Source organism: Panthera leo, chromosome A1 (genome assembly GCF_018350215.1).
Source record: "Panthera leo isolate Ple1 chromosome A1, P.leo_Ple1_pat1.1, whole genome shotgun sequence".
Classification (NCBI taxonomy): domain Eukaryota; kingdom Metazoa; phylum Chordata; class Mammalia; order Carnivora; family Felidae; genus Panthera; species Panthera leo.
Window position 1 is genome coordinate 72933242 of NC_056679.1, and position 27049 is coordinate 72960290.

Genomic DNA, 27049 nt, shown 5'->3' on the forward strand with positions numbered 1-27049 from the left:
AACTCACCTATTTTATCCAGTCTTCTACTCTGTGTCTGTGTTTGCTATAAAGAAGAATTAGGAGCTGGTGGACCTGGATTGTAAGTCTTTCTCCACCAGTCCCTGTGAGCTTAGTAAATTTTTTTCAGCCCTCTCGAGGCTCTGTTTCCAGATTTCTAGAATGAGGAAACTGAGTTTGATCCCTATAGGTCTATGAATTTAGAGTCTTTGTGACTAGTCTGCCTTTACACATTTATCTGAAACACCGAAGCATGTTAATGTCTCTGCTGTTTGCTTGTTTTTACAGCCGTTTCGGGGGAGGGGGTACTGCGAACTTTATGGGTAAGAATATTGGATGCAGTGGTCATTTAAAAATGAAGACCAACTAATTCCCTTACTTCCCTAAAGTTATATTTTATAGTTTATAACACATTTATCTTTCTATCTTATACATACACACAGTTTTAGGTACATTATTATATTTGATTCACATAATAACCCTGGTAGATATTTTTATGGTCAAAACCAAAGCACCTCGTTTAACATCTGGTACATAGTAAACTTTCCTTATCAGATTTTCTTTCTTTCCATTTATGAGCAAGCACTAGGTACAGGGTGACTAAGGGATTTACCCAAGTGAGTAACAGTGATTTGGAACGAAGCAAGTGAACACATAAGCGAGTGAACAGTGGATTTGGAATGAACATCTAATTTTGTGTCCTTTTGTTAACGATGAAATTCATCCCGTAGGTGTTGGTGCTTATGTTTCTCCCGACATGATGGTTGCTGAGTATTCCCTGAGAGAGAAATTACCGGCCAACCAGTACACGTGGTCTTCTAGAGGCCCCAGGTGGGTTGAGAGTGGTACACGGTCTGTTACACATATTTTGTTGAACTACATGGTGGGGAGGAACAGAGTTTTGATAACTTTACCAGTTCTCTGGGTTTTTACTTTTTCAAGATTATCATTTTGATAAACAGTCTCATTTCAGGGAAACATCATTCAAGGAACAAATTATAATCATTTCATTGTTAGCTGTATGACATACCTATTCTGAGTGTAAGATTAGAAAAATTGGTTGGAACCTGGTCAAATGTCGTAATGCTAGATTCAAATCGTCTGAGTTCAGGAATCTTCGTAGTCTTTTCTCAATAATTTCTTCTTAAAAAATAAGCTTATTTCAATGGTTGAGTGTAACGGTCATTGAAAGCAGTCGGGCTGTAGGTCTCCATGGGGATCAGCAAGCTTTGCCTGTGCCATCACATCAGCCTACCTAACTGGCCTAAACGCTACATCACTGCACAAGAGCAACTAGGGATACAGTTGGCTAAGGTTTATGTGTTTTACATTCAGTTAATAAAAGTATTATTAAATTTACTAATTCTCTTCTAAAGGTGATTTCGAAACGTTTTATCTTATAGTCAGTATAACACACCAAGTATTAGAAAATGTTTAAACCAGACTTTGTTGTTAGTCTTATTTGCCCATAGAACTATAGAATAATTAAAGAATTATTTTAAGAAAATGAGTTAGTCAATTATGGGGGAAACTTGGATTAGGGAGATACTGGTTCACAAACCCAGTTATTCTAGGAATTGAAAGAATTTGTTTCATGTTTTTACTGTGCTATGAACATGGAATCGTACTTCAAATACATGGTTTAACTATTAGATTTAATTATTACGATATGAAGTCTAAAACATTGACTCATCATCACTGAATGAAACACATTCTGTGTACTATTTGAAAAATCTTCTTTGTCAGGAAAGGTTGTTAGACATACAGAATTTACTTGACTTCCTGGTATTTGCAAGTATGGCACATTTGGTTTTTCTTAACAAATTTTTTTAAGTTTATTTTTAGAGCACGTGTGCAAGTTGGCCGGGGCGGGGGGGGGGGGGGGGGGGGGGGGGTACCAAGAATCCCAAGCAGACTCTATGCTGTCAGCACAGAGCCCTTCCACAGAGCTCTATCCCATGAACTGTGAGATCATGACCTGAGCTGAGATCAAGAGTTAGACGCTTAACTGACTGAGCCACCCCAGTGCCCCAAATACGGCATATTTATTAAAAGACACATTACCAAACAACGTCTACATAAGCATGTTTTGAATTTGTATTGCCTATTGTATTTTAGAAGAACATCATCACTTTTTAAGGATACTTACATAATGTTTATGTAAAGTTTTTTTTTGGTAAGGAATATGTAAGGTTTATATAAAGAATATTTATATGGGCGCCTAGGTGGCTCAGTCAGTTAAGTGCCCGACTTTGGCTTGGGTCATGATCTTGCGGTCCGTGGGTTCAAGCCCTGCATCAGGCTATGTGCTAACAGTACAGAGCCTGGAGCCTGCTTTGGATTCTGCATCTCCTCTCTCTTGCCCCTCCCCCACTCATGCTCTGTCTCTCTCCATCTCTCAAAAATTAACAAATGTTAAAAATTTTTTTTTAATTAAAAAAAAAAATATTTGTTTGTTTTTAAAGTAGACTCCATACCCAACACGAGGCTTGAACTCACAGCCCTGAGATTGAGTTGCACGCTCTATACCCAGTAAGTCAGCCAGGAGCCCCCAAATTTTATTTTTTTAATGAAAATTGTATTTACATATCATGGAACCCTTTTTGGAATACTTATTAAATGTTTTATGATTAGCCACTTTAACAGAGTAGTGGGAAATGACTACAGAGAAGCAGGAAGTAGTTAGAATTCATGACTTTTCCTAGTTCTTTTTTCCAGTTGTGAAATGCCACTTGCTCGTTGTGAGTATCGATAGACAATATAGATGGTGCAGATCACATGGGGACATTTTCAAGGACATTCTTTTAGTTACTCTCATCCTGTACATAAATGCGAGATCACATGATTCAGGCACCCCCATAACCTCTGTCACTCAGTAATACCATATGAAAATCTTTCCAGGTCAACAGGTATTTATTTACCTGGCGGTGCTTGTTTTAAGGTATTCACTAAAGGGGGGGCGGGCACCGGCCTATTTCAGGAGGAGGATCTTATTTGCATTGCTTTCAGCTCTGTATAAATTTGAAACCAAATTGCACTAGTATTCCTAGCCAGGAATAAAAATAGTTCAGTCAGTGGGAGGAAGGGTGGTAGGAGGGAGAGGCCAACAATTTATGGGGAATTTATGGCCACTCTTCCAGGGAGGACACAGTAGTGTGTCATGTTATTCCTTTGCTTGGGGCACAGGGCAAAGCTTGTGTTTGCCGACTGTGCGATGAGCTCTGTGGATTTTTTATCTCATTAGATCTTGTGCAGTCAAAGCCCTAAACAAGGCGGCTGTGTTGACTTGAGCTGTCCAGGGTGACAGCCACGAGTCCCACGAGGTTAGTCTGAATTGAGATGTGCTGGAAGGGTGTGTGTCAGCTATTCAAGACTTAGTGCAAAAAAGAATGTAAATTAACTCATTTTTTTCTACCAATTACATACTGAAATTATATTTTGGATACATTGGTTTAAATAAAATACATTATTAAAAGGAATTTCACCAGTTGTTAGCTTTTTAAAAAAATTTTTTTAATGTTTGTTTATTTTCAAGAGACAGATGTGAGTGGGGGAAGAGCAAAGAGAGAGGGAGACACAGAATCCAAAGCAGGCTCTGAGCTGTCAGCACAGAGCCCGACACAGGGTTCGAACTTCTGAACTGTGAGATCGTGACCTGAGCTGAAATCAGACGCTCAACCAACTGAGCCACCCAGGCGCCCCACATTAGCTTTTTTTAAGTGGGGCTTTTGGAAAGTTTTAAATGCCCCATGTGTCCCACATAATTCTTTTGGACAATGATGTATTAAATTTTAGACAAAGGCAAAGCTTCCACTTATTGCAGACAATAAAATACATTCATTAAGGAATCTGAGCAATGACGTTTATTTTCCCTCTGTAAATATACCTGATATCTTTTACACATAACCCCAGATACACATGGACACACACAGATTTTGTTCATTTATAGGGAAAATAATTGCTATACAATGGAGAAATAGCTGTGCTGGTTATTTTTTTTCCGATTGATTCTGATACTACAAATTATCCATGGTATTGTACTCTATTTGACCACTGGCATTTTTATGAATGCCCATGTTTATCGAGTCCTCAACCATCATAAGCAAACTTTAATGGCTTTTCATTCAGTGCCGATGGGGCCCTAGGAGTGAGTATCAGTGCACCAGGAGGAGCCATTGCTTCTGTCCCTAACTGGACATTGAGAGGAACTCAGCTAATGAATGGGACATCCATGTCTTCTCCTAATGCGTGTGGAGGCATCGCCTTGATACTTTCTGGTAAGGACATTGCTTAGTGCTCTGCTTGGTCTGACTTGGTACTGTTTCTAAATTCCAGTAAAGTGATGGTGAATCTTAAGTCTATAGCATAATATGAAGTCAGGTATTAGCCATAAAAAATAATTGAATAAATTTACCTTTTTGCAGACAGATGTTTGTGTTTTCTGAAGTTCTCGTGGTGAGAAATTGTGTAGAATTGGTAATGCTCTGGCCCAAAGTAAAGTTTAAGGTGGAGAAAAATTATGTGATTATAATTATTTAAATGTGCATTTGTTCATTCAACAAATATATTTATTGGCTGTTAATGACTATTGAGCATTATTATGGCTCAAAAGTACTTGCCCCTGTGGAGTTTATATTACAGCTGTGGGAGATAGACTATAAACAGAATTACCAGTAGTTTATCTTATGTGTTGAAAGGTAATGAATATTGCTATGGAAAGAAGTAAAGTGGGAAGGGTGATAGGAGTTCCTGGGGTGGTGGTCAGAGGCTCACAGGATTAATTGGGTGGCATTGGCATTGACTGGGACTCAGTTATGGTCACCGGGTTGTTGCAAAGATTCCACCTCAGGAGTGCTCCTCTCATGAAGTCCAAGGACACTCTGCCCTCATTTCTAGCCCCTTTCAACCACATCAGGTATTTAAGTTTGCTCCATACTTCCGGTCCTTGCACGTATTATTCTCTCTGCCCAGAACTCCTTTGTGCCATGGTTTGGCCTTGCAGACTCTTGTGCGTTCTGATAAGATTCAACTCACATCTTCCTTCGCCTGATAGAGCTTCACCTTCTTTTGGATTCTCACTGACAAAATTGGCCACTTTTTTGATTTGCTCTGACAGCAGCATCTTTCCACGTTCTCATCTCCTGCAGTATGATAAGCGCACACATGTTTGATGAGCTCTGCGGTGGGCAGGAATGCTATATTACTTGGGGTGCCTGGGTGGCTTGGTTAAGCGTCCAACTCCGGCTCAGGTCATGATCTTGCAGTTTGTGAGTGCGAGTCCTGTGTCCGGCTCTGTGCTGACAGCTTGGAGCCTGGAGCCTGCTTCAGATTCTGTTATCTTTCTGTTTCTGCCTCTCCGCTGCTCATGCTCTGTCTGTATCTCTCTCTCTCTCTCTCTCTCTCTCTCTCTCTCTCTCTCTCTCTCTCTGCAAAATAAATACACATTAGGGGGGGAAAAAAAAGGAATGCTATATTACTCACCTTTTATCTCTAACAACAATCTTCAACACAAAGCTGACAAATTGGTGACCTCCGTGTCCTTCTCACAGAACAGTCCTTCCCAGCTGGCTACTCCTGGCATCACCTGGGAGGCTGTTAGTATCAGTGCCTGGGATCCAGTCTCAAAGATGCTGAAGTAATTGAGCTGTAGTGAGGCCTCAGCATCTTTTCTCGCTTGTTTGTTTTAAGCTCCCTTGGCGTTTGTAACACGCAGGGAGGCTGGTGAGTGTTGGTACTGCTGGCGAGCATTGGACCAGCAGTGTTTTAATGAAAGTGTCACCTGAATGCCTTTGGCATCTCCTCTGCAGAGAGGGCACTAATGCCACAGCATAATGGGCATCAAGTGATTTTTGTTGAATGACATCTGTGCATGATGCCAGCAGCTTGAGTCAGACTGTTGTAGTTCAGGTTTTTAAAAAAGATTAAGAAATGGGCACGTTAAAGCCGGGAAATGTGTGTGTTATTGCTGCTGGTGAGGGAAAGAGATTTCAAGTAGCAGACTCTCTAATACTCCTTTTCTTGCTTTTGCTTTGTCATTTCAGGTTTGAAAGCTAATAATGTTAACTACACGGTTCATTCAGTCAGAAGGGCTCTAGAAAACACTGCCGTGAAGGCTGACAATATAGAAGTATTTGCCCAAGGACATGGTATTATTCAGGTAGTGTTGTGTGTGTGAAAAATGGATTGCTAATCAAGATGCAGTCTTAGCTACTACTGGATAATATTTGATGTAATAACAGTGATTGAGTTGATCTAATTCTACGTTACGTGATCGTAATAGTTTCCGAACTGGTAAGCAAACAGGGCATGAAGCAGATTTTGTAGCTAAGACGGATTTGTTGCAGTAAGAGAAATACAGTAGATGTAGGACACACAGGGTAGAAATTCAAAGCGAAGAGCTCGAGGGCAGAAGCTGTCACTATAACGGCGTATGGAGGAGTCCCTAACTTTGGTCACTTGGGAATAGTGATGTGAGTCCAGAGAGTGGAGTGGGGTTGTGGGGGTGGTTGAACTGGTGTTTTGTCTGAAAAGGTAGACTTGTCCTCTTAGGCAAATGTACAGACTAACTTTTCGCCTGTACTTTGCTACAACCGAAATCAAGTTGGTGATTTGTTAATATTTTCTTGACCCAACCATTGATATTTTACTTTTTTTTTTTTAATTAGGTTGATAAAGCCTATGACTACCTCATTCAGAATACGTCATTTGCTAATAAATTAGGTTTCACTGTTACTGTTGGAAATAATCGAGGCATCTACCTCCGAGATCCCGTTCAGGTGGCCGCACCTTCAGATCATGGCGTTGGCATTGAACCTGTATTTCCGGAAAATACCGGTAAGTAATAAAGGGACAGTAAGCTGAGGTGCTCACATTTGTGGTTTGAATGAATAGTATCGTACGAGAGAAAGGCCATTTGGGTTAACGTTCTAAAGAGAAAACATGAATTGCCAATATTATTATCTTAAATCTTACATAGTTTAGGGAGATGCGATCGCAGGTAGGGTCCTGATATCATGGCAATTCAGTGAGTCTGGTGACTGCGGAGGGAAACAGTAGCCTAGGCCTTCAGTGACCCAGGGTTTTATTAAATTGTGGATAATAAAGCATCAGGTTCCTTTTCTTTGCCACTTTGCTTGGGTGTAAGACAGAGAGGTTCGGTCAGAGAGTGGGTGGCAGAAGCAGCCAGCAAGAACCACAGCTCTTGGAGGTAGGAACAGAATGGTCATCACTGTATCCTTGGGATCTTCCTTTGGGTCAGATGGCACATAGTCATGAAAACACCCTGTTGTGAGGCTGTGGCCACGCAGGTAAAACGTGAACAGATCACAGGTGCACTACAGCCTAGGAAGGTCCTGTGGCTGTTATTTAAGCTGTGTTTTAGAAGCCCATGTCCTAGTGCGTTTTTACAATTGATTAAACTCATTTGTTAGGTTTTAAGAAAAGGTAGAACTTTTGAAAATGGAAGAAAAGGAAAAAAGTACTAATCTTTAATTTTTGGTCTTTTTAATGCTAGAAAACTCTGAAAAAATATCCCTTCAGCTTCATTTAGCTTTAACTTCAAATTCATCTTGGGTTCAGTGTCCCAGCCATTTGGAACTCATGAATCAGTGTAGACACATAAACATACGTGTGGATCCCAGGGGCTTAAGAGAAGGATTGCATTATACAGAGGTATTGGTGCATCTCCATTTTACTTTCTAAATACTCTTTAAAATGTGTAAAAGTACCTTATGTGGCAGTCTGTGTTCCCATTGGTCTGAATTAGTTAAGGGTGGGTATGCATGCATTTGTTATTTTGCCATTAATAATGTGACCCGACATCAGAAAAATGGTGTCCGCTCGTGCTTAAGGCTTTTAAATTTTAATATTAGATTACTCTACTCTGTGAATAGATTTTACCTTTTTTTCTCTTGTAAAGGTTTATGGATACTGAAACTTCCTCTTTTCTTCTAGGTGTGTGGCTATGACATAGCCTCCCCTAACGCAGGTCCTCTGTTCCGAGTTCCAATCACTGCAGTGGTCGCGGCCAAGTAAGTAACGAGTTACAGCAGCTACTGTTACATGGAACTTTTTCATGGCTATTTATGGAAATAGTGTGAACTTTTAAAGGATTGATAGACCAGAATCAGGTAACTGGGCTTTAGTTCTGCTTCTTGCTCGAAGTTCAGGGTGGCACATAGTCTTTGTATCGCTTGTTGACTATGAGAATACCTGGGGACGTCTCACGTGCCCTGCCCCAGCACTGTGCCCGGTCTGATCCGTCTGCGGTATTTGATGGTATTGTTTCGTCCCTTCACCTACTGTTTCCAGACTCTTCCCTTCCCATCTTGTCTTTCACCCCAGAACCGAGGAACTCTGATCTGATCATACTGCTTCCTGTTTAAGATACATTGGTGGCATTCCCAAGGATCATGCTCTTTAAAACAGCAAACAGTGATCCTTCAAAACCAGCATTTCCTATCACCCCATCCACCCAGCTGCACGTTTCCACTCACTGCTGCCGGCGCCCAGGTTTCCTCAGACTGGCATGTTCCTGGTCATCCCTAGTCGAAGGCAGTCCCTTCTGGCTGCCTCATGGCACTTTTTACTTGCCTGCGGTACAGACTTTAGCCATTATGGTCAATGTTAGTTTACCCCGTTGGACTGTGAGCCCGCTGAAGACACAGGGACTGTATCCTACAAGTTCCTGTGTGGAGCCCATTACATAGTATATTCGGAACAAAACAGATTGTTTAGTAGATGAAGTATGAGATTGAGATGGGAATTCTGGAAACAATGGGAAGTTCTCAGTTAATGGTTTCTACTGAGTTAGTTACACTGGTAAATATTAAATATGCCCTAGGTCTCAGCCTGTAAGAAACCTAGGATGAGATTCTGGAGATAAAAAGTGACATACACATGGAGAAATTACAGAACACTTAAATTCTCAGATTTTCCCTGGAAGTCCAGTAGGAAGTTAGACAAAATAATATAGAAGATTCAGGAATTTGCTGAGATATCATCTCCTTCAGGAAGCTTTTCCACGAACCAAGTACCTTTTCTTTCTTTACTGCTAACACTTCCTATCTATCCCAAGCATATTATGTTAAGTGTTTTTGGTGGTTTTTCTGTCTCCTCCAGACCGACTAGGGCAAAGGAAAATATTTTATTCAGTGTCGTATTTGAAGCTTCTAACAACAGGACCCCATAGGTATAGTAGGCACTCATTAAATGTTTGTCACACTGACTGCAATTTATCCTTAGCATACTCTTTAGGTTTCCATAGTGGGTAATTACATATTTGACTTTTTGTGTCATTGATTTCTTACAAAAATGCTGTGAAAGTACTTTTCTTCTTTACTGTGCCATTATAGCATGGCGTATTTTGAAGCTATATAAAGAGGTTTAATACCAGTCTCAGAGCTATAACACGGTATCGGTGACGGGGCACCTGAGTGGCTTAGTCAGTTAAGCGTCCGACTCTTGATTTCCACTCAGGTCATGATCTCATGGTTTGTGAGATCTAACCCTTCATCAGGCTCTGCACTGACAGCCCAGAACCTGCTTGGGATTCTTTTTCCCTCTCTCTGCCCCTCCCTCACTCACACACTCTTTCAAAAATAAATAAACTTAAAAAAAAAAAAAGACCGTATCAGTGACACAAAACATTACGTTTGATTTTAATATTTAGAACTCATGATAGTTTAGATTCTAGTAATTGGGAAATCCTGTGAATGAAGGATCCATGTATGTGTGTCTTCCAGACAGATTGTAGCAGACAAGTAAATAGGAGAAAAATCACTATCCTGGGCTATCCAGAGCTTATCACTACTAACATGTTGCAAAAATGAGAATACTGTGCGAACTGTTTTGTAACCAGCTTTTAAATCCCTGTGTTTATTTCCAATGAGCTGTGTTTATTTCTAATGTTAAAATCTAGAGTACCGGTGGGCTTATAATATAAAGACATTTTTGTGACAGTGTCACATTTAGCTGTTTATTTTTATTTTCAGAGTAAACGAATCATCACATTATGATCTAGCCTTGACAGATATACATTTTAAACCTGGTCAAATTCGAAGGCATTTTATTGAGGTTCCTGAGGGTGCAACATGGGCTGGTAAGTAACATTTGAGTCCGTCCTGACCACTTACCTTTATGTACGTTCTATCCTCGCTGGGATTGGACCACAGAAAGTTTGTGTATCTCTAGTATGGGCCTTTCTCCTGACAGTACTACCTCTGACACTCTAGATTTGCTGTTAGATTTAAAACATTAATAAGATCTTGTACTATTTTGCATTGATTCATACATCAAATCATCTAGGCTATTTTAAGATGTTTTAATATTCAAATTTTTAGCTTAGTTTAACATTTTTTATTCTTTTAAGAGACAGAGAGGGACAGAGCATGAGCAGGGGAGGGGCAGAGAGAGAGAGAGAGACACAATCGGAAGGAGTCTCCAGGTTCTGAGCTGTCAGCACAGAGCCCAGCGCGGGGCTTGAACCCACGAACTGTGGGATCATGACCTGAGCCGAAGTCAGACGCTCAACTGACTGAGCCACCCAGGTGCCCCTTTTTAACTTAGTTTAGAATAATACTTTGTCAATTAATGATTAGAGTCAGAGCTGTATTGTTGAGAACTCTGGGCTACCGCCCATATAGGGCCCATGGAATTGTCTAATACTGAACTCTGATAAAATGTATGCTAATAATACTAAAGGAAAATCTATGGTTGATTAGTATTGAATCTGATATCTTTTTAACGGTTAATGCCAGTAATTATAATGCTCTAATTATGATTTGTTCAGGTTGCTATTGAAAACAGGGTTATTTTTATAGGAATTTATTGGATGATCCAGAATGGAAGTAGCTCAGAGCATATAGCAGTCTTAGATCAGCAGTGTGCTGGGGGAGGGCAAGGAAACGGGAAGATGGCGGTCAAGGGTACAGACTTTCACTTACAAGGTGAATAAGTTCAAGGAATCTAATGTCTAGCACAGTAACTGTGGTGAACTGTTCTTTATTATGTATTTGAAATTTGCTAAAAGTCAGGTTTGAAATATTTTCACAACCACAAAACAAATTGGTAAGTGTGTGAAGTGATGGATGTGTTAACTAGCCTTATTGTGATAGCCATTTTACAATACATGTGTATATATCAAATCCCCACAGTGTACACCCTAAACTTACACACAATGTCATTTGTCAATAACAAATACACTGCATCTCAGTAAAATGGGGTGGGAGGTGGGGGGGGGGGGGCAAAAAAACAACAAAACCCAGAAATGTGCAACAGATGATTCCTATTTCAAGTAATTAGAAATACTATCCTAACACTAGGTTTTGTATTCTTAGCAATTGATTAGGTTCACAGAGCTCTGTGCCCACTTGACCTTGGGAACCAGAGGCTAAACCTTGCTCTAAGTTCCCTGTATTAGAGTGGGTGTTCATTAGGTAAGATGCTGATTCTGCCTCACAGGGATTGTGGCTTTGCCTCCAGCTCGGCCTCAGAATAAAGCTAAGCACATGCAGTTCTGACAGTCATACTTTCTAGAAGCAGACGGGAGGGAGAGACTAGGAAAAGTTGTCAGTGAAGTTGAAGAAATAGATACTAATGGCATGGTATCTAATAGATACTAATTTAATAGATACTAATAGATCCTATTTAATAGATACTAATAGGCATGGTAACAAGTAGAGGTTTCCAAAATTAAAATCCTTTATCAGGAATTGATTGGTCCTCAGCTAAAGCAAGTTTCCTCATAGCAACAGAGGGGAGCAGGGTTTTGTGTAATCGTGTCCATCTGTGGACAGTTTGCTGTTCCGCGGTGTTTGGAGTTTGCGGCGTGGCGGCGGCTCATTTTAATGCTGTTCTGTTTCTTTTCCGTAGTCGAGTCTTCTACCCTTTTATCTTTATTCATTCTGTTGATTCTTTGTTTTTGAGAAAATCCGCGCATTTCCTTTGAGCATATTATTTTATTGGCAATATGTCGTTTTCTAAAAAGTTGGCATTATTAAAATACTTGTATGTCTTTTTTTAACTCCGATCAGTTTAAAGCTTTGCTTCCCCCCATCTGACTCTAGAGGTGACTGTGTGTTCGTGCTCTTCTGAGGTGTCGGCCAAGTTTGTTCTCCACGCAGTGCAGCTGGTGAAGCAGAGGGCGTATCGAAGTCATGAATTCTATAAGTTCTGTTCCCTTCCGGAAAAAGGGACACTGACTGAAGCTTTTCCTGTCTTAGTAAGTTTCAATTAATAATTTGAAATCCTAAAATGATGTCTTTTTTTATTTTTGGTATGGGCCAAACCTAAGTATTTGAATTTGGTTTTATAGTTTGTATAGAGCATATTGGGACTGCATATTTTATTGATGCTGAATAAGTAAAGTAGGAAGGTGGGTAGTCTTGGTGGGTTAGTGGAGACCAAGCAGGAGGTAAATATTGTTTGAACTCTTCGATAACTTAGTGAAGAAAAGTGCTGGTCTGCTAGGTTCTGATGCCTTGCGACATGGACCCCGAAGTGGATTGTTTTCCTCGTCACACAGATTATTTCCTCATTTACGTTTTTCTTCATGTTTTCTACTTGTTGCATTATTAATGCCCCGTAGTTAAGAATCCCTGAGGCTGTTTTGCTGTAGAGGTGAAGCTGTTGCCGCTTCCCACCCGCAGGGCTGCCGCGTGGCAGGGCCCCTCCTGCGTGGTGTCGTTTGTCCTCTGCAAGAGCCGGCGTTCTTTCTCAGATCTGCTTCCATAGTGTTTTCAGTTGTATCATCTTTCCCGGATCTTATGTTTTTGATTACTTTTTCTTGTATGTGTTAGTGTCCTGTGACCCATCTTTAAACTTTCTGACGCACCGAGTACTAGAAAACCTAATTTAAAACTCAGTGCTTCAAATAGTTTTTGCTTTTAATTTTTCTAAGAGAAAGATGTAAATGACCGTAGTTTCATTTTGCTTTGATTGCCAGGCAGCTCTGAGCCTGCAACTCAACTGTGGGTATTGAATAGGCCTTGCAAAGCTGAAATACCCCTCTTATCATTGTTCTTATAACTTTTCCTTTGGCCCTAAGTTTTTATTCCAGTTTGTTTTCATCACTGTTTTATTTCATGTACTCTGAAAAGCTGCCTCAGATCTTTTATGACAAGCACTGTAGGATTCTGAGTAAATAACTGTGTATTTAAATGCCTGTACTCTATCTCTGCAACCATAATTTTCTAACTCCACACGTAGCTGTACAAATAGGAAAAGTTTGAAAGCCAGAATTGCTTTAAAACACCTACTAGTTATATTGTGTACTTTGAAGGAAAGTGAGAGAAGGGAATTACACATCTCTGATTTTCATCTTTCTTCACAGGGTGGGAAAGCAATTGAGTTTTGCATTGCTCGTTGGTGGGCAAGTCTTAGTGATGTCAATATCGATTACACCATTTCCTTCCATGGAATAGTGTGTACTGCTCCTCAGTTAAACATTGTAAGTTCCATGTTTCCATCATTTTTAACGTCACTTATTTGCGTTAGGGAAAAATAATCTCACTGGTTGGATTTAAATGTTAACGCGCAGATTACCTATGGTTCTGGAAATAACGGTAGTCTTTATTCATAGGTGTTTACAAACTTTGCGTTAGACATGTCTATTTTAGGTCCAAATGTTTAAAAATATGGTTTATTATCAACAAAGTTTGAGAATCTAACTTGATAAATATCCTTTGTAGCATGCGTCGGAAGGAATCAATCGTTTTGATGTTCAGTCCTCCTTGAAGTATGAAGATCTGGCTCCCTGCATAACCTTGAAGAGCTGGGTCCAGACACTGCGGTATCTTTAAATGTTTTAGGGCTACAGATGTTGAGCATCGGTGTGGTGGGGAGTGGGGACATCTCTTACACTCTTTGAAAGGAGTCATCTTCTTAAATCATCTGAGTGCTGGAAATACAAATGCACTTTCTGACTTTCCAGCCTAGGAATCCTGGCAGCCCTCAAGGAGGCAGCCCCAGCAGTAGCTTCCAGCCTTAAATAACATGGAAGTAAAGCTCTGGGTGTGGCCCCTACAGGACCCAGCCTGTGATGTGTGCGTTGCCATCTGCAGTTTGGACAGGAGGGTGCGAGTCAAAACCTGTCTCCACTTCGACAGTGTTAGCAGTTGCCCCAATATTGGGATCTGGTTACGTGTTGACTATGTGTTGACATTTGAAAATGTTTTTGTAACCTCACAAGATTTAAACTATGTATTGCTGTGGTTCAGTCAGTAGAGAATTCTCTACGTGAATACTATATTAAAATACTATAAAATATACTGAAAATATAATAAAATATACAGAGTTTAGGAATGTTCATTGTCACTTATTGTGACACGCCATAGATTTTGTTGATTATAGTTTCATTGGTCTCAGTAAATGAACTCTTAAATCAGTTACCCATTTGTCTAATTACAGACCACTGAGTGCAAAAACAAAACCTTTAGGATCAAGAGATGTTTTGCCAAATAATCGTCAGCTTTATGAGATGATCCTGACCTATAACTTTCATCAAGTAAGTGTTTATATAATGAAGTATAACCTTAAAATGAACTTCTGGGTTTTGTTCATGAATCATAAAGTAAAAAATGGAAGGACAAGGGATTGAGTGTGTGTGTGTGCGTGTGTGTATGAAAGAGTCAAGTAATTAACTGTGGTTAATTTGGAATTATTCTTTGGAAAGTAATGATTTGTAACGATCTAAGTCCCATTTGGGTCTGAAGTCATAAACTCTAATTTACTGGTAATTTTGCCTTTGAACCTTAGTGTTTGTAATCACTGATAACTGTTCAGTGGTTAGACGTCTCATCAATGCCAGATGCCTTCTGATTATGGCAGATGGCCTGACTGCTTTCTCTGAAGCATACATTAAAACCATGAGAAGTCGGAATAACTCTTGGGTTGAATGACTAGTAAAAGGTAGTTGAAACTAGTGTAAATGTGGGATCTGAGAATTTATGTAGGACCAGTAAGATTTCAGCAGAATGCTTATTGGAACATAATATGAATTTGGTTTTAGTGTTTAGGAGATGATTGATTTCGGTGAATTGTCAAATTTCAGTTTTATCAAGTAATTAGAGGTCCTGAAGGATACATATTGTATTCATTAATGCATACAAATGGCTGGGTTTGTATTTTTAAAAGCTCGTAAAGGAGAAATATTTTCTATTACTGCCAAAATATTGGATGTTCTGCATTTTAAAAATCGGTTACCAAAAGGAAATGTTTTTAATACTTTTTTTTTTATTGTCTATTTATTTTTGAGAGAGCACAGAAGAGGGGCAGAGAGAGAGGGAGACACAGAATCCGAAGCAGGCTCCAGGCTCCGAGCTGTCAGCACAGAGCCCAACGCAGGGCTCGAGCTCAGAGACTGAAATCATGACCTGAGCCGAAGTCGGACGCTTAACCGACTGAGCCACCCAGGCGCCCTGTTTTTAATACTTTTAATGTAAAAATCTCATCAATAACAGTTTTGCAGATCTACATCAGAAATCATGTAAATCATGTCAAGTAATCATTCGTATTTTTTTTGTAGCCCAAAAGTGGGGAAGTAACTCCAAGCTGCCCACTACTTTGTGAACTATTGTATGAATCAGAATTTGACAGCCAACTGTGGATTATATTTGACCAGAACAAAAGACAAATGGGTTCGGGAGATGCCTATCCACATCAGGTATGAAATCAGTAGTGATTTTTAGAATTAACAGAGGCTGTTTCCTGAGATAATGAATCTCTGATTTCTTGTGTCTGGTAATTTTTGTTTTTCTGTTTTGTTTTTTTTTTTTTAATCATATAGTTTTGTATTTACTTCTTTGACATACCAGTCGAGGCTCAGTTAGTTGTCTTGTATAAAATAGACTGTGACAACCTCTCAGCCATGTAAAGTCAGCTGATTCAAGTTTTGGGCTAGAGGAGGGCATGGGTGATGCCTGCAGACGCTGGCCAGCGTAGCTTTTTATTTTAAGTATTTCTCCTTCCTTCCCACTGTTTCCACCCATCTGAAGGCTGAAAGCGGATCATCTAAGGTCATATGAACATCTTGAAATGATCCCAGGTCTGAACTTGGTGAAAAGCACTACAGCAGTGTCTTCAGTTTACTAGAACTTTGACGTTCATTTCTTCCTGACATGGCTGTTTACTCAGCACTTACTGTATGCCAAGCACTGTGCTTGGTACGATTGTCTCAAGGGGAAAATATCTTTTATTCAAACAGTTTGTAGAAATTTCATCCGATTAAAATATCATTACCAAGAAATGAGGTATTTCCTGTAACATCTATAATCTTATGCCAGATAATGAAAATAATTTGTGCAGGTTTTTTTCAGTTCACTAGTCAGGAAATGATTTCCTTTTTCTCAAAGCAATCCCAGCCCCCCCGCCTCCTCAGTGCAGACTGGGTTACACGGTGCCATTACTTTATTGTTTACAATCTCCTCGAGAGAAAGTGCTGATGCAGGATATGGCGTTCCACGCTCCTGAACAGGCTGACTGGGTGAAACGTACTCCTTGATCTCTGCTGGCTCCCTGTTCTCCCTGTTTGGGATAAAGAGGCGCAGCGTTCTGGCTGTAAGATAAAGACGACCCGCTGTATACGCACACACGTGCACGTTATTGGTCTTAGATATCATACGGCACCTCAGTTTTGCTAGGTTTGGTGGCATTTTATCCATGTTCTAAAGACTCACAAACTAGAAAATCATGGCTCTCATCAGCCTTGAGCAGACACTGGTGTAGCTGAGAGAATGGGCATAGCCTGTTGTCGTGGCAAAGTGAGGGCTTGGGAGGCATTCCCGCCCGCAGCTCCCTTACCCTTTAGTCTGCACGTGGCCGTGGACGGTTCACATGGTGCTCTCAGCCCTGGTGTGCAGGCAGGTGTGTGCATGCTCTGTGTGTGCTGATTGTTCCTGCTTATTCTCTTACTCTGAGTTCCATTTACTTGGCTAACCCGTACTTTTCCCAATGTTCTTTGTCTTTTTTTAGTATTCTTTGAAACTGGAAAAAGGAGATTATACAATTCGACTACAGATCCGTCATGAGCAGATCAGTGATTTGGAACGTCTTAAAGATCTTCCATTTATTGTTTCTCATAGGTTGTCTAATACCTTGAGCTTAGATATTCATGAAAATCATAGCCTTGCACTTCTAGGAAAGAAGAAATCAAGTAATTTGACATTACCACCCAAATATAATCAACCATTCTTTGTTACTTCCTTACCCGATGACAAGTAAGTGGCAGCGTTGCTTACAGTTAATGTCTATCCTAAATACTGTACTGCTTTTATGTGAGTTCATTACATTGGGCTAAATTTACGGTATATTGTCGCATACTGTTTTGGACTAAGATGATTTCTCCCTTTGATTTTTGAAATCTGAGCTACGGGAATTATTTCAGATTACAGTTGTTTTGATGGTTTACTCCGATTATCTTTGTGAGACTTTTTCTTTAGTTCCTTTTTTTTCTCTTTTAAACTTTTGTATTAGAATACCTAAAGGGGCAGGACCTGGATGCTACCTTGCAGGATCCTTAACGTTATCAAAGACTGAACTTGGAAAGAAAGCTGTAAGTATCCATTTTTTTTAATACTGAAATTACCTATTCCAAAATTTCCATTTCTTTGAAAGATGGGAATTAATCCCACACTTTAGAATGGGTAAAAGAGAAGATCTCCTTGGGGAGGGGGGGGGGGAATTGGTAGTTTTTTTCCCAAATTACTGGAAAAGTCAATTAATACTTGATTATATTTTAAAATACTTCGTATTCTTTTTCCTAAGCCTAAGTACTCGGGTTCAGAACTGACCCTACGTTGCATGGCTAATACACTTGAATTTCCTGTGACTCATGTAGGTTAAACTTGGCTTAAGTGAATGGGACGTTTAAAATTAGAACATTTTATATGATCTTAACCGACATAATATTGTGGATCTAGAAATAAGTCAGATCTTCTAGGGTTACTTTGAGAAAACAGAATGATTATTTCTAATGAACAGTATTTTTTTTTTCAGTAGTACACACCTTTCTTTCTTGGAATTTTGCGTAATTGTCTAAATAATTACAAGATACTTCTTTTGGCATTGCCTTTATAGTTTCAAAATTATGTTATTAAAGACATGCTTCTGGTTGTTACATTTTAGAGATAAATGTTACAATTTGATAGGTACCTGTTTTAACTTTTCCATCTGTTTTCATTACAAATTTATTATCTATATGGGTCTGTCACCTTCTGTCATCATGTTAGCTCAGTGCCAGTGAAAGTTGTCATTCTTACAGTTTTGCTTTTCTCCCTAGCATTAGTTCTTTTATAGTAGCCTACCACCTGACACTGGAGTCTATAAATGCCGTTACCAAAATGAATAGATCTCATGCATCTTAACAAGTGTACTTAAACTTCTTGCCACTGTTGAACCAAAGGTCACTTATCACTGTCACAGAAGCATAATTCAGGAATTTTGTGCTTTGAAAAACTCGTTTGCCCTGATATTTCTTGAGTCTCATTTCAGTGGATACTGCAGTTGACCCATGAACAACACAGGTTTGAACTGCACGGGTCAAATTCTCTGTGGGTGTTTTGTTTTGTTTTGTTTTGTTTTGTTACTAAATACAGTGCAATCCTGTAGACATATTTTCTCTTCCTTATGATTTTCCCAGTAACATTTTCTTTTCTCTAGCTTACATTAATGTAAGAATATACACAAAATGATATGTTACTTGTTTCTGTTATCATTAAAGCTTCCGGTCAACAGGAGGCTGTTCGTAGTTAAGTTCTGGGGGGGAGTCAGAAGTTATACAAGGGTTTTTGACTGGTGGGGGGGTTGGTGCCCCCAGCCCCCTGTCGTTCAAGGGTCAACTGTACTTTTTTATGTATACACTTAAGTGTCATTTGAAGAGAATCAGTAGTCACTGACATTGGAATTCATAGATGCAGATTTAAGAAGTCCTAGCTCAGTCTTTTCTTGTGGGCCTCGCTTCCTGGACAGCAGGGCTGCTTCCACTGTGGGGCTCCCCAGATGGGGAGACTGGGATGCTCACCCACATAACTCTTCTCAGACATCTGCTTCCTTGGAAAACCATTGTTACTAAAAATGCACTTTTAGCAGTTCAGAGAGATATAGTACTTCCTGGCTACATCCTTTCAGAGGCAGTTGTGAAATTAAATGATCAAAGTGTGGGATTAACTGTATTTACTACTTACGAGGTAATTACTTGAGGGGTCGATGGTTCTGAAAGAGAGCAAAAACCTAAAGGTGCAGAGTTCATATACTCGTAGCACATTGTTTATACTCTTACCTCCCTAGTCGCGTTGCTCGCCGGTGTGGTAGTTGGGAAGGTGACTGCTGTTACACTTCTGCCTTTCATGGTCACCTTGAATGAGGATGCCTGGGCGTGTGTGATTGTGATGTCCTTGAAATCAGACTCTGGACCGTCCACTAAATTTAATGTTTTTCAAGAGTGTTTTGATAACTAATGGATTTTGCTGTCCTCAATTTTTTGAATACAGAGTTGAAAAACATTTGCCCTTAGGAGTAACGTATTGGAGTGCGTTTTTATTAAAATGAGAGTGGCAGTGTTGCTTTCTTGAAAAGCCTGCCTTTGTGATCGTAGACCTGACCCTTCTAAGCACTGTGACACATGCAGGTGAGACGTAAACCGGAAGACAATTAGACCGAGGTGGTGTCTCCATCCTGTGTAGACTGTGCATGTTTTCTTACAGAATGTCGTTCTAACTCCCAGGGGCAGTCTGCAGCAAAACGACAAGGAAAATTTAAAAAGGTACTGATTGTCAGTTCTTAAAAAAGATGTCTTAAAGCCTTATTTGCGTATTAATTAAACTTTTTTTCTGTCACTACTGTAATCTTTTTTAAAAAAAATCTGTCCCTTAGTTTCCTTTCTTTAAGTTCTGCGGCGTAGTGCTTTTAGCTTATCAGTGTTGACATACTACTTTCCTGAAGTTTTCTTTCCTGCCATCAGTTGCTGGAAGACCCCTGTTTTATATGTGTGTAGAAAAAAAATTAGTGCTATTCATTTCTTAACTACAGATATGATACCAAATGGTCATATTTGAAATTTGCATATCTAAAATCCTACAGAGAAATGAATGTAATTGTTTTTTGTAGTTATATAAGCCAAAACAATTATTTTTAAAGTCTAAAAACATTCTTAAATTAGATTTGATCATTAAAATATTAAGGTATTTGAAAAAAAAAGTGTATTCCCTGCTCTGGTGTCATCTTAGTTCTGGAAGAACAGACACAGAGCAGTGGGCAGGAGGAATGGAAATACGGACCATCGACCCAAAATTAAAACTTATGCTAAGAGCATGAGCAGGTTTAAGACCATAACTCGTGTGTGACTGATCGACTTCCCTGCAACTTATTAGACAATGTCTGATTGACTGCTGGAGCCAAATTGAACTCAAAAAAGGCAGAATTCAACTTGGGGTGTACTTAGAGAAAAGGATGTAGGTATTCAGTGAGCTCTCTGATGAAGACCTACTGGCCTCAGTCAGCATTTTCATGATTTCTCATGTTCAGGCAGGAAGCATTGCACGGAGAACTTGTATTTTAAGATATAAACAAAAGATAACACTGTTTCTTAATTCATAGTGATGTGAAACGAAATCACCATTTTAGAACAGGTAAAATTCTTTCATTTAAAAAGACTTATGAAATGTATATGTTATTATGCAATGGTAAACACTTTGTCCAAACAAAATGCCCCACTGGGAGTCGTCTTTCCGGATAGAGGACTATCTACTTCACTGTAGACCAGTATTTCTAGCTGAGATCTTGGACCCATCTGTGGGCCATGTACATTCATTTAATGACGTAGCCAGCTTCAAAATGAAAACAGAATAAAGTAAGAAGTGCCGTTCATCAGTCTCCTAAAATGAATTTCTTTTTATCTATAGATTGTTTCTCTTTGGGTCGTCCTGAAAATGGCTTGAGAGCCACTACTTCAAAAAATGAGAAAAAGGTCTTCTAGAAGCCCATTAAAAATAGAAGGTGCTTATCACAGAGGCATAGCTGGGATTTTTTTCTATTGTATATTTTGGTTGCTCTTCTGGGAGTTTTGGTGGATTTTGTTTGGATTCGGTTGTGTAAGGAAACCATTAAATGAGTAAGAAGGTTATTATTACTTGGTTAGGAAAGCTTTATATAAAGGACGTGGCAGCTAGAGTTGCCTCTTCCCATTTCTCCCTGTCTTCAGGGCAAATACGTGTGAAGCTCTTATTTTAAAAAAAAATCATTATTACAGTTTTATAGTCCCATTACCAAAAAGATGTATATGTTAATTTATTGCCTGAACAAAATACCAGCTAGCTTTTGGTGCATAGCCCTCAGTGTATAGTTCCTCTGTATTTCAGTGACTTTTGATTTGAAAATCTAGGTTACCTTTTTTAAGTTCATTGTCGTATGAAAGAATATGGTTACTTTCAACAGATGATAAATAGCATTCAAATATGATACTAATTTTAAAATAGCTAGTTTGTGTGAAGGCATTAAAGTTTTGAGTTTAGCCATTAATAATTTAAGAAGAAAATTATGATTTTTGAACCAAAATTTAAATGGCAGTTATGTTGCCCAGAGAATAATTATCGGTTTTGCAGGTCAATTGGACTTTCTAAAGGAAATGGTTCATTTCAGACACTGTCAAAGTACTTGGTGAATAGCTGAAATGGATGTTTTTTTTAAAAAAATTGTTAAGTATCAACTATAGAGAACTTCAGCATTTCTGCTCTGAAGATTCATCTTGCGTACCTTTTTAAAGCATAATCAAGATTTCTCAAGATTTAATGGCACAAAATGATTTCTATTAAACTGACCCTGTACTAAGTCCTTGAGAAGTGAGTTAAAAAAATATTGACAAAAAGAACAAGTGAACATGATAAAACAAAAAATAACTCAATTTTTCTGTTGATTAGGAATTAAAACTGCCATGTTCATAATTTTTAGTAATAAAAAATTACTGTCCCAAAATATTTTATAGGATTTTATTAACACTTAAAATAGCTAATTTGACATATTTAATATTTAATAATTAAAATGCTGATCACAAAAGCTTGATTTCCCCCCACTTCAAGGTCATTCCTCATAAATTCTCCGTCTCGTGCTTTTACTGATAGTTTATGGTTGCCATGGTACTCCATTTCTTCCTATTTATAGATCTTTGTTAGAGTTTGTTGTTAATCGTACATTAAGTTAATGGATTGCTCATTTTAAATTCAATTCTGTTTTCTCTCTTCTGTACTAAAATGTAATAGCAAATGCCTTACCTTTGAGCTTCAGAGGAGGAATTGCCTCACAGCAGAGACTCCTTCCCATCCTGACAGTTGCCCCTGTCCCTAATCAGGCAAGGAGGAGGGGATCTAAGGGAGGCTTACATTAGAGTAGAGTCAACACGGCCAACAAGGTTGCCTCCTGCAGGCAGGTGTCCACATTCTAGTGCAGTGGGTTCCAAAGAGAATAGGACTGTAGTCAGAGGGTCAGCATTCGAGGCTGTCTCTGCCCCTTAACTCTTCAGTGGATTGTCTGTGCTGCACGGATGACACTGAGTGAGTGATCCTTTCCCAGAAGAACCTGATGGTTAATTAGCAACTCAGATTTTGCAGATGCTTGAACTCGGTTTTGCCCGCGCAGTGCCCACTTAGGAAGGCGACCTCAGGAGGAGGGGGGAAGGATGGGTAGCAGGGTCCTGAGGAGCTGGCCCAAGCAGAACCCCTGCTTCTTTTCCCCCGTCTCACTCTGCACACGCGACCTTGGCTTGCCAGTGCTGGCTCCCGGCCTCCAAGCGGGGCCCTGAGATGGCTGCAGGTGGATGTGTGTGGTTCCGTCCTCCCAGTGGTCCTAGCGGGCTTCAGACGGGTCCTGTCGAAGTGTGGCTCCCGTTTGACGTCGGAATGCTGTCAGAACTGCAGCACTAGTTGCTTATAAAATTTAATTGTGAGAATTGCTAACGTGGGGATATCCGTGTTGTATTTACACCTGAAAATCCTATTTGGGGGAACGTGGGGGCTTGCAATACTATTTTCTTTGACTTAACCCGTGTAAAGTTTTTTTCTGAGATTCCTGTGATTAGGGGAGTAAAAGTCTTCTTGATAACATAATTTTTTCAGTTTTAGAAACTTTGTTAATTAAAACAAAAGGTTTGAATTTAGCAGCGTTTTTAATATAAACCTGAAGATAGAGTTGGAGAAGTTGACCTAATAAATAATGACTTAATTAAGGGCACCTGGTTATTGTGCCAGAAACAGATTAGCCAGCGTAATATGGGGTTTGATTTCCCAGATAATGCATTAGTTTCCACCAATAAAGACTTCTGTGCTTTCATAGAATAGAGGGAAATAGATGTAATTAGAATTCCATTTCTCTGCTCTCTTGTAAGCGAAGCTTCTCAAACCATCTGTGCCTGTTTACTTCCCACTCTGTCTGCATCTCTCCCAGGCAGCCCTTATCCCCCGCTGTCCATGGAAACAGCTACTCTCTTGTCATCTCTTGCCGTGGTAGCAGCCACTGCTGCCGTTTGGTTCTTCGGGATTCTGTGGCAGGCCCCGCCCCAGCTACAGGCCCTGGTTGACCACTCCTCTCTGCCCACTTGTCCTCACAGCCCCTCTGGGGCCCGTCTCCCTCACTCCCAAGCATCTTTGAAACCGTAGAATGCTTTGGATCAAGGCCTGGGCTTCCTCTTCCCCTCCCTCAGCGCTGCTCAGTCTTATTTGTCCCCAACTTGCAACCCCATCAACACCACTGTCAATTCTGCATCATGGATTTCTAATCCGTCCCCTTCTTCCTCTTCTACAGCCTCTTCTTCACATCAGGGCGGTGCTGGGAATTCTAGCTTTGCTCCCTAACTTGTCTCCCTCCTTCTTGACTTCGGCCATCTATCATCCATTCTCCAAATAGTATGAAGAGCTATTAAAAACAAACCAACATTTTTCACATGTGTAGGATCCAAAGTCATTAAATAAAGAGCAGAAAGAAGTCTTTAATCATGCCACTGCCTTGCCTACAACTGTCCTGTAGGCTTCCTCTTGCATTTAGAATAAAATCTGTATTTTTGTGCCATATTCCATCAGCCCCACTTACTATGGTTGCTGCCCATTTGCTCTTGCCGTGTCCACAAGCTCGGGTTTTTATACGTCCTCCTCTTCTGTCTTCAGACTCTTCTCCCTCTCCTCGTTTGGGTCGGTTAGGTTCATTGAGGCTCTTCCATTTAGGTCATGTGGGTTCACTTAGACAGGGTAGTCCCTGTTCCAGCACCACTGTGTCTGTGCTGTTCCCCCACCGTACTGAGCAGCTGCTCTCTGTCCCTGCATTCTGTTTCATTTTCTTCCTATCGTGTGGGATTAGCCGAAACTATTCATTACTTGTATGTGTCTGTCTTGCCCCACTGGGATGTGTTCCCCAAGGGCAAGGAAGGGCCTTGTCTGCTTTGTTCTTCACCTTGTAGAGCCTCACAGGGCCTCAATAAGTCCTGTCGATTGAATGAAAGAAGAAAATTTTTCTTTAAATTTTCTTAGAAAAGAGGGTCTTTTTTAAAATTCTAAGTTATTTCCTTCCCTTCTCAGGTATAAGATGTGAAAGGTCAGTAGACTTTCATAATTAGTACTTTTTGTAATTAGTCTCTTAGGTAAAACTAAGAATACAAAAACACTCAAATGGAGGAAAGTTTGTTCTTGCCTCTTTTATTTTTTTAAAGATTTTTAAGTAATCTGTGCACCCAGCATGGGGCTCGAACTCACAACCCCAAGATCAAGAGTTGCATGCTCCACAGACTGAACAAGCCAAGTGTCCTTTACCTCCTTTATTTTAGAGGAGATTTAGAAGCAACAGTACTTTAAAGTTTGAGAGAAAATTCCTTTGGTCACAGATTGGATTTTGTTTTTGAGTTTTTTTGAGGGAGAGAGAGAGAGCAAGTGGGGAAAGGGCGGGGGGTGGGGGAGAGAATCCCAAGCAGGCTCCACACTGAGCACAGAGCCCAACGTGGGGTGCAGTCCCACAAACCGTGAGATCATGACCTAAGCCGAAACCAAGAGTCGTGATGCTTAACCAACTGAGCCACCCAGGAGCCCCACAGATTGGAAATGTTTATGTATTGTGGCCCTTAGGATCTGGAATATAATGTAGTACAACTCAGTGCAGCCTGTGTTACGTGATATTCAGGTATTGAAGATGATTGTAATTATGTAAAATGAAACATGTTAATCTGAGACTCTTTCCACATTCATAGGATGTGATCCCTGTTCATTACTACCTAATATCTCCGCCAACAAAGACTAAGAATGGCGGCAAAGATAAAGAAAAAGAGTCAGAAAAAGAGAAAGACTTGAAAGAAGAGTTTACTGAAGCATTACGAGATCTTAAAATTCAGTGGATGACAAAGTAAGTTTTTAATGGATTTTGATCCTCTGTTTACTTATTTTTCCGGTTACGACAGTGTCACGTACAGGTTCATAGGCCATATTCAGGAATGTTAACAGTGGGTGGAAGGGTTAGACGTGCTTTTATTTTAATCATTTAATTTTGATTTGCTCTCAGAAGAGAATTTTATTAGGATGTGTGAAGAAAATAAAAATCACTTTTTTGCCTACTCTCCGGGGGTGGTCGTTGTCCTATCATTATTTTCTCCGTATTTACACATGTAGCAGTATGAATGATGTTGTGTTCCAGTGACTGTTTGATGATGAGCATTTCTTGGGTCATTTGATAGTCGTTTAAAATACCATTTTTAATGACCACATAGGAGGTGGTCCTGTTGATGAAATGTAACCTACTTAAATACTCTATTTGGCATGTACTTTGGCATATACATTTATAGCTTTTCTCCATAATGCTGTGCCGGACATTTTTATACATACAGTGTTTTAAAATAATCCATTAAGGGCATCTGGGTGTCTCAGTCAGTTAAGCGTCCAACTTCAGCTCAGGTCATGATCTCATAGTTCATGGGATTGAGCCCCAGGTTGGGCTGTGCGCTGACAGCATGGAGCCAGCTTAGGATTACTCTCTCACCGTCTCTCTCTCCCTCTCTGCCCTTCCCCGAAATCAAGAGTCAGACACTTAACCCACTGAGCCACCCAGGTGACCCTGGATCATTCTTAAAGGTCATAGGTCATAGGTGCAGAGCCCTATTCCCCAAGGTGTCTCCTCTGTCAGCGCAATTGTGATGTGGAGCTCCAACTCACAACTGCAAGATCATGACCTGAGCCAGAATCAAGAATCGGACGCTTAATTAACTGAGCCACCCAGGCACCCCTCTTATTGAACTCTTAATTGAAATAATTTTCAATTTGATTTGCTTCTCTGGGGTTTTTTATATTTGTTTTTTATTTATACTCCCGGCAAATAATGATAATCCTTGTCAGTGATTACATTTCAGGTTGATGCCTTTCTTATGTTATGGATTGGGACTTCAAATAATGTTAAATAATAGGGAAGACAAATTGTTTTCTTTTTAAAAGAAATGTTTCTCTCTTTCTTCTATACATAGGCTGGATTCTAGTGACATTTATAATGAATTGAAAGAAACATATCCTAATTATCTTCCTCTGTACGTTGCAAGACTTCATCAGTTGGATGCTGAAAAGGTTGGACGTGTTCAATCTTAATAGGAGTATTTTATTTTATTTGTAACATGAGATACAGTTCGTATGTTTAGTGAAAATGCAGTTTTGTATTTGTTTTGTGCTTCTGCCAAATGAAAACATGTTTCCTCAAATTGAATGTTGTATTGACTATTTTCATGAAGGTAATTACAGAACGTACTCATTCCTGTGAGGTCAGCCTAAGACTCCCGCTCACAGTTTTCATCAGTGGGAGGAGGAATACATAAAGAAATCCTAAGGATCACTTTTCTGACATTCACCTCAGGAGCAGTGGTCCTGGCCTGCTGCAGATCTAAACACCGTCAGCAAAAGAATTCCTGCTTTTCATGAACTTTGCTCATTTTTAAAATTGGCCATAGTTCCAAGCTATCTTAACACGGACCAGCTCTCGCTGGTAATGATGGCCGGTAGGAAGGTGCTCGTGGCCAATCAGAAATTGTCAAGGGTGCAGAGTGAACTTGAA

The 27049-nt window shown here is 39.8% G+C and overlaps 1 protein-coding gene across 6 annotated transcripts in view; it reads left to right on the forward strand.

Annotated features, from left to right (window-relative positions):
* Positions 1–27049, forward strand: part of TPP2 (tripeptidyl peptidase 2) — a 67742-nt gene that overhangs the window by 30645 nt on the left and 10048 nt on the right. For 3 of the 6 annotated variants that reach the window (XM_042930046.1, XM_042930042.1, XM_042930044.1), the window contains exons 10-26: positions 730–829; positions 4127–4275; positions 6040–6155; positions 6664–6832; positions 7512–7669; positions 7952–8028; positions 9991–10097; positions 12064–12218; positions 13329–13445; positions 13687–13787; positions 14405–14501; positions 15522–15659; positions 16967–17211; positions 17468–17546; positions 19716–19754; positions 25212–25363; positions 26472–26568. In XM_042930046.1, coding sequence (XP_042785980.1) covers positions 730–829; positions 4127–4275; positions 6040–6155; positions 6664–6832; positions 7512–7669; positions 7952–8028; positions 9991–10097; positions 12064–12218; positions 13329–13445; positions 13687–13787; positions 14405–14501; positions 15522–15659; positions 16967–17211; positions 17468–17546; positions 19716–19754; positions 25212–25363; positions 26472–26568 — 2096 coding nt within the window. Of the gene's footprint in view, positions 1–729; positions 830–4126; positions 4276–6039; positions 6156–6663; positions 6833–7511; positions 7670–7951; positions 8029–9990; positions 10098–12063; positions 12219–13328; positions 13446–13686; positions 13788–14404; positions 14502–15521; positions 15660–16966; positions 17212–17467; positions 17547–19695; positions 19755–20892; positions 24484–25211; positions 25364–26471; positions 26569–27049 lie in introns of those variants that run through there. The other 3 variants (XM_042930043.1, XM_042930045.1, XM_042930051.1) reach the window with 2 other exon arrangements.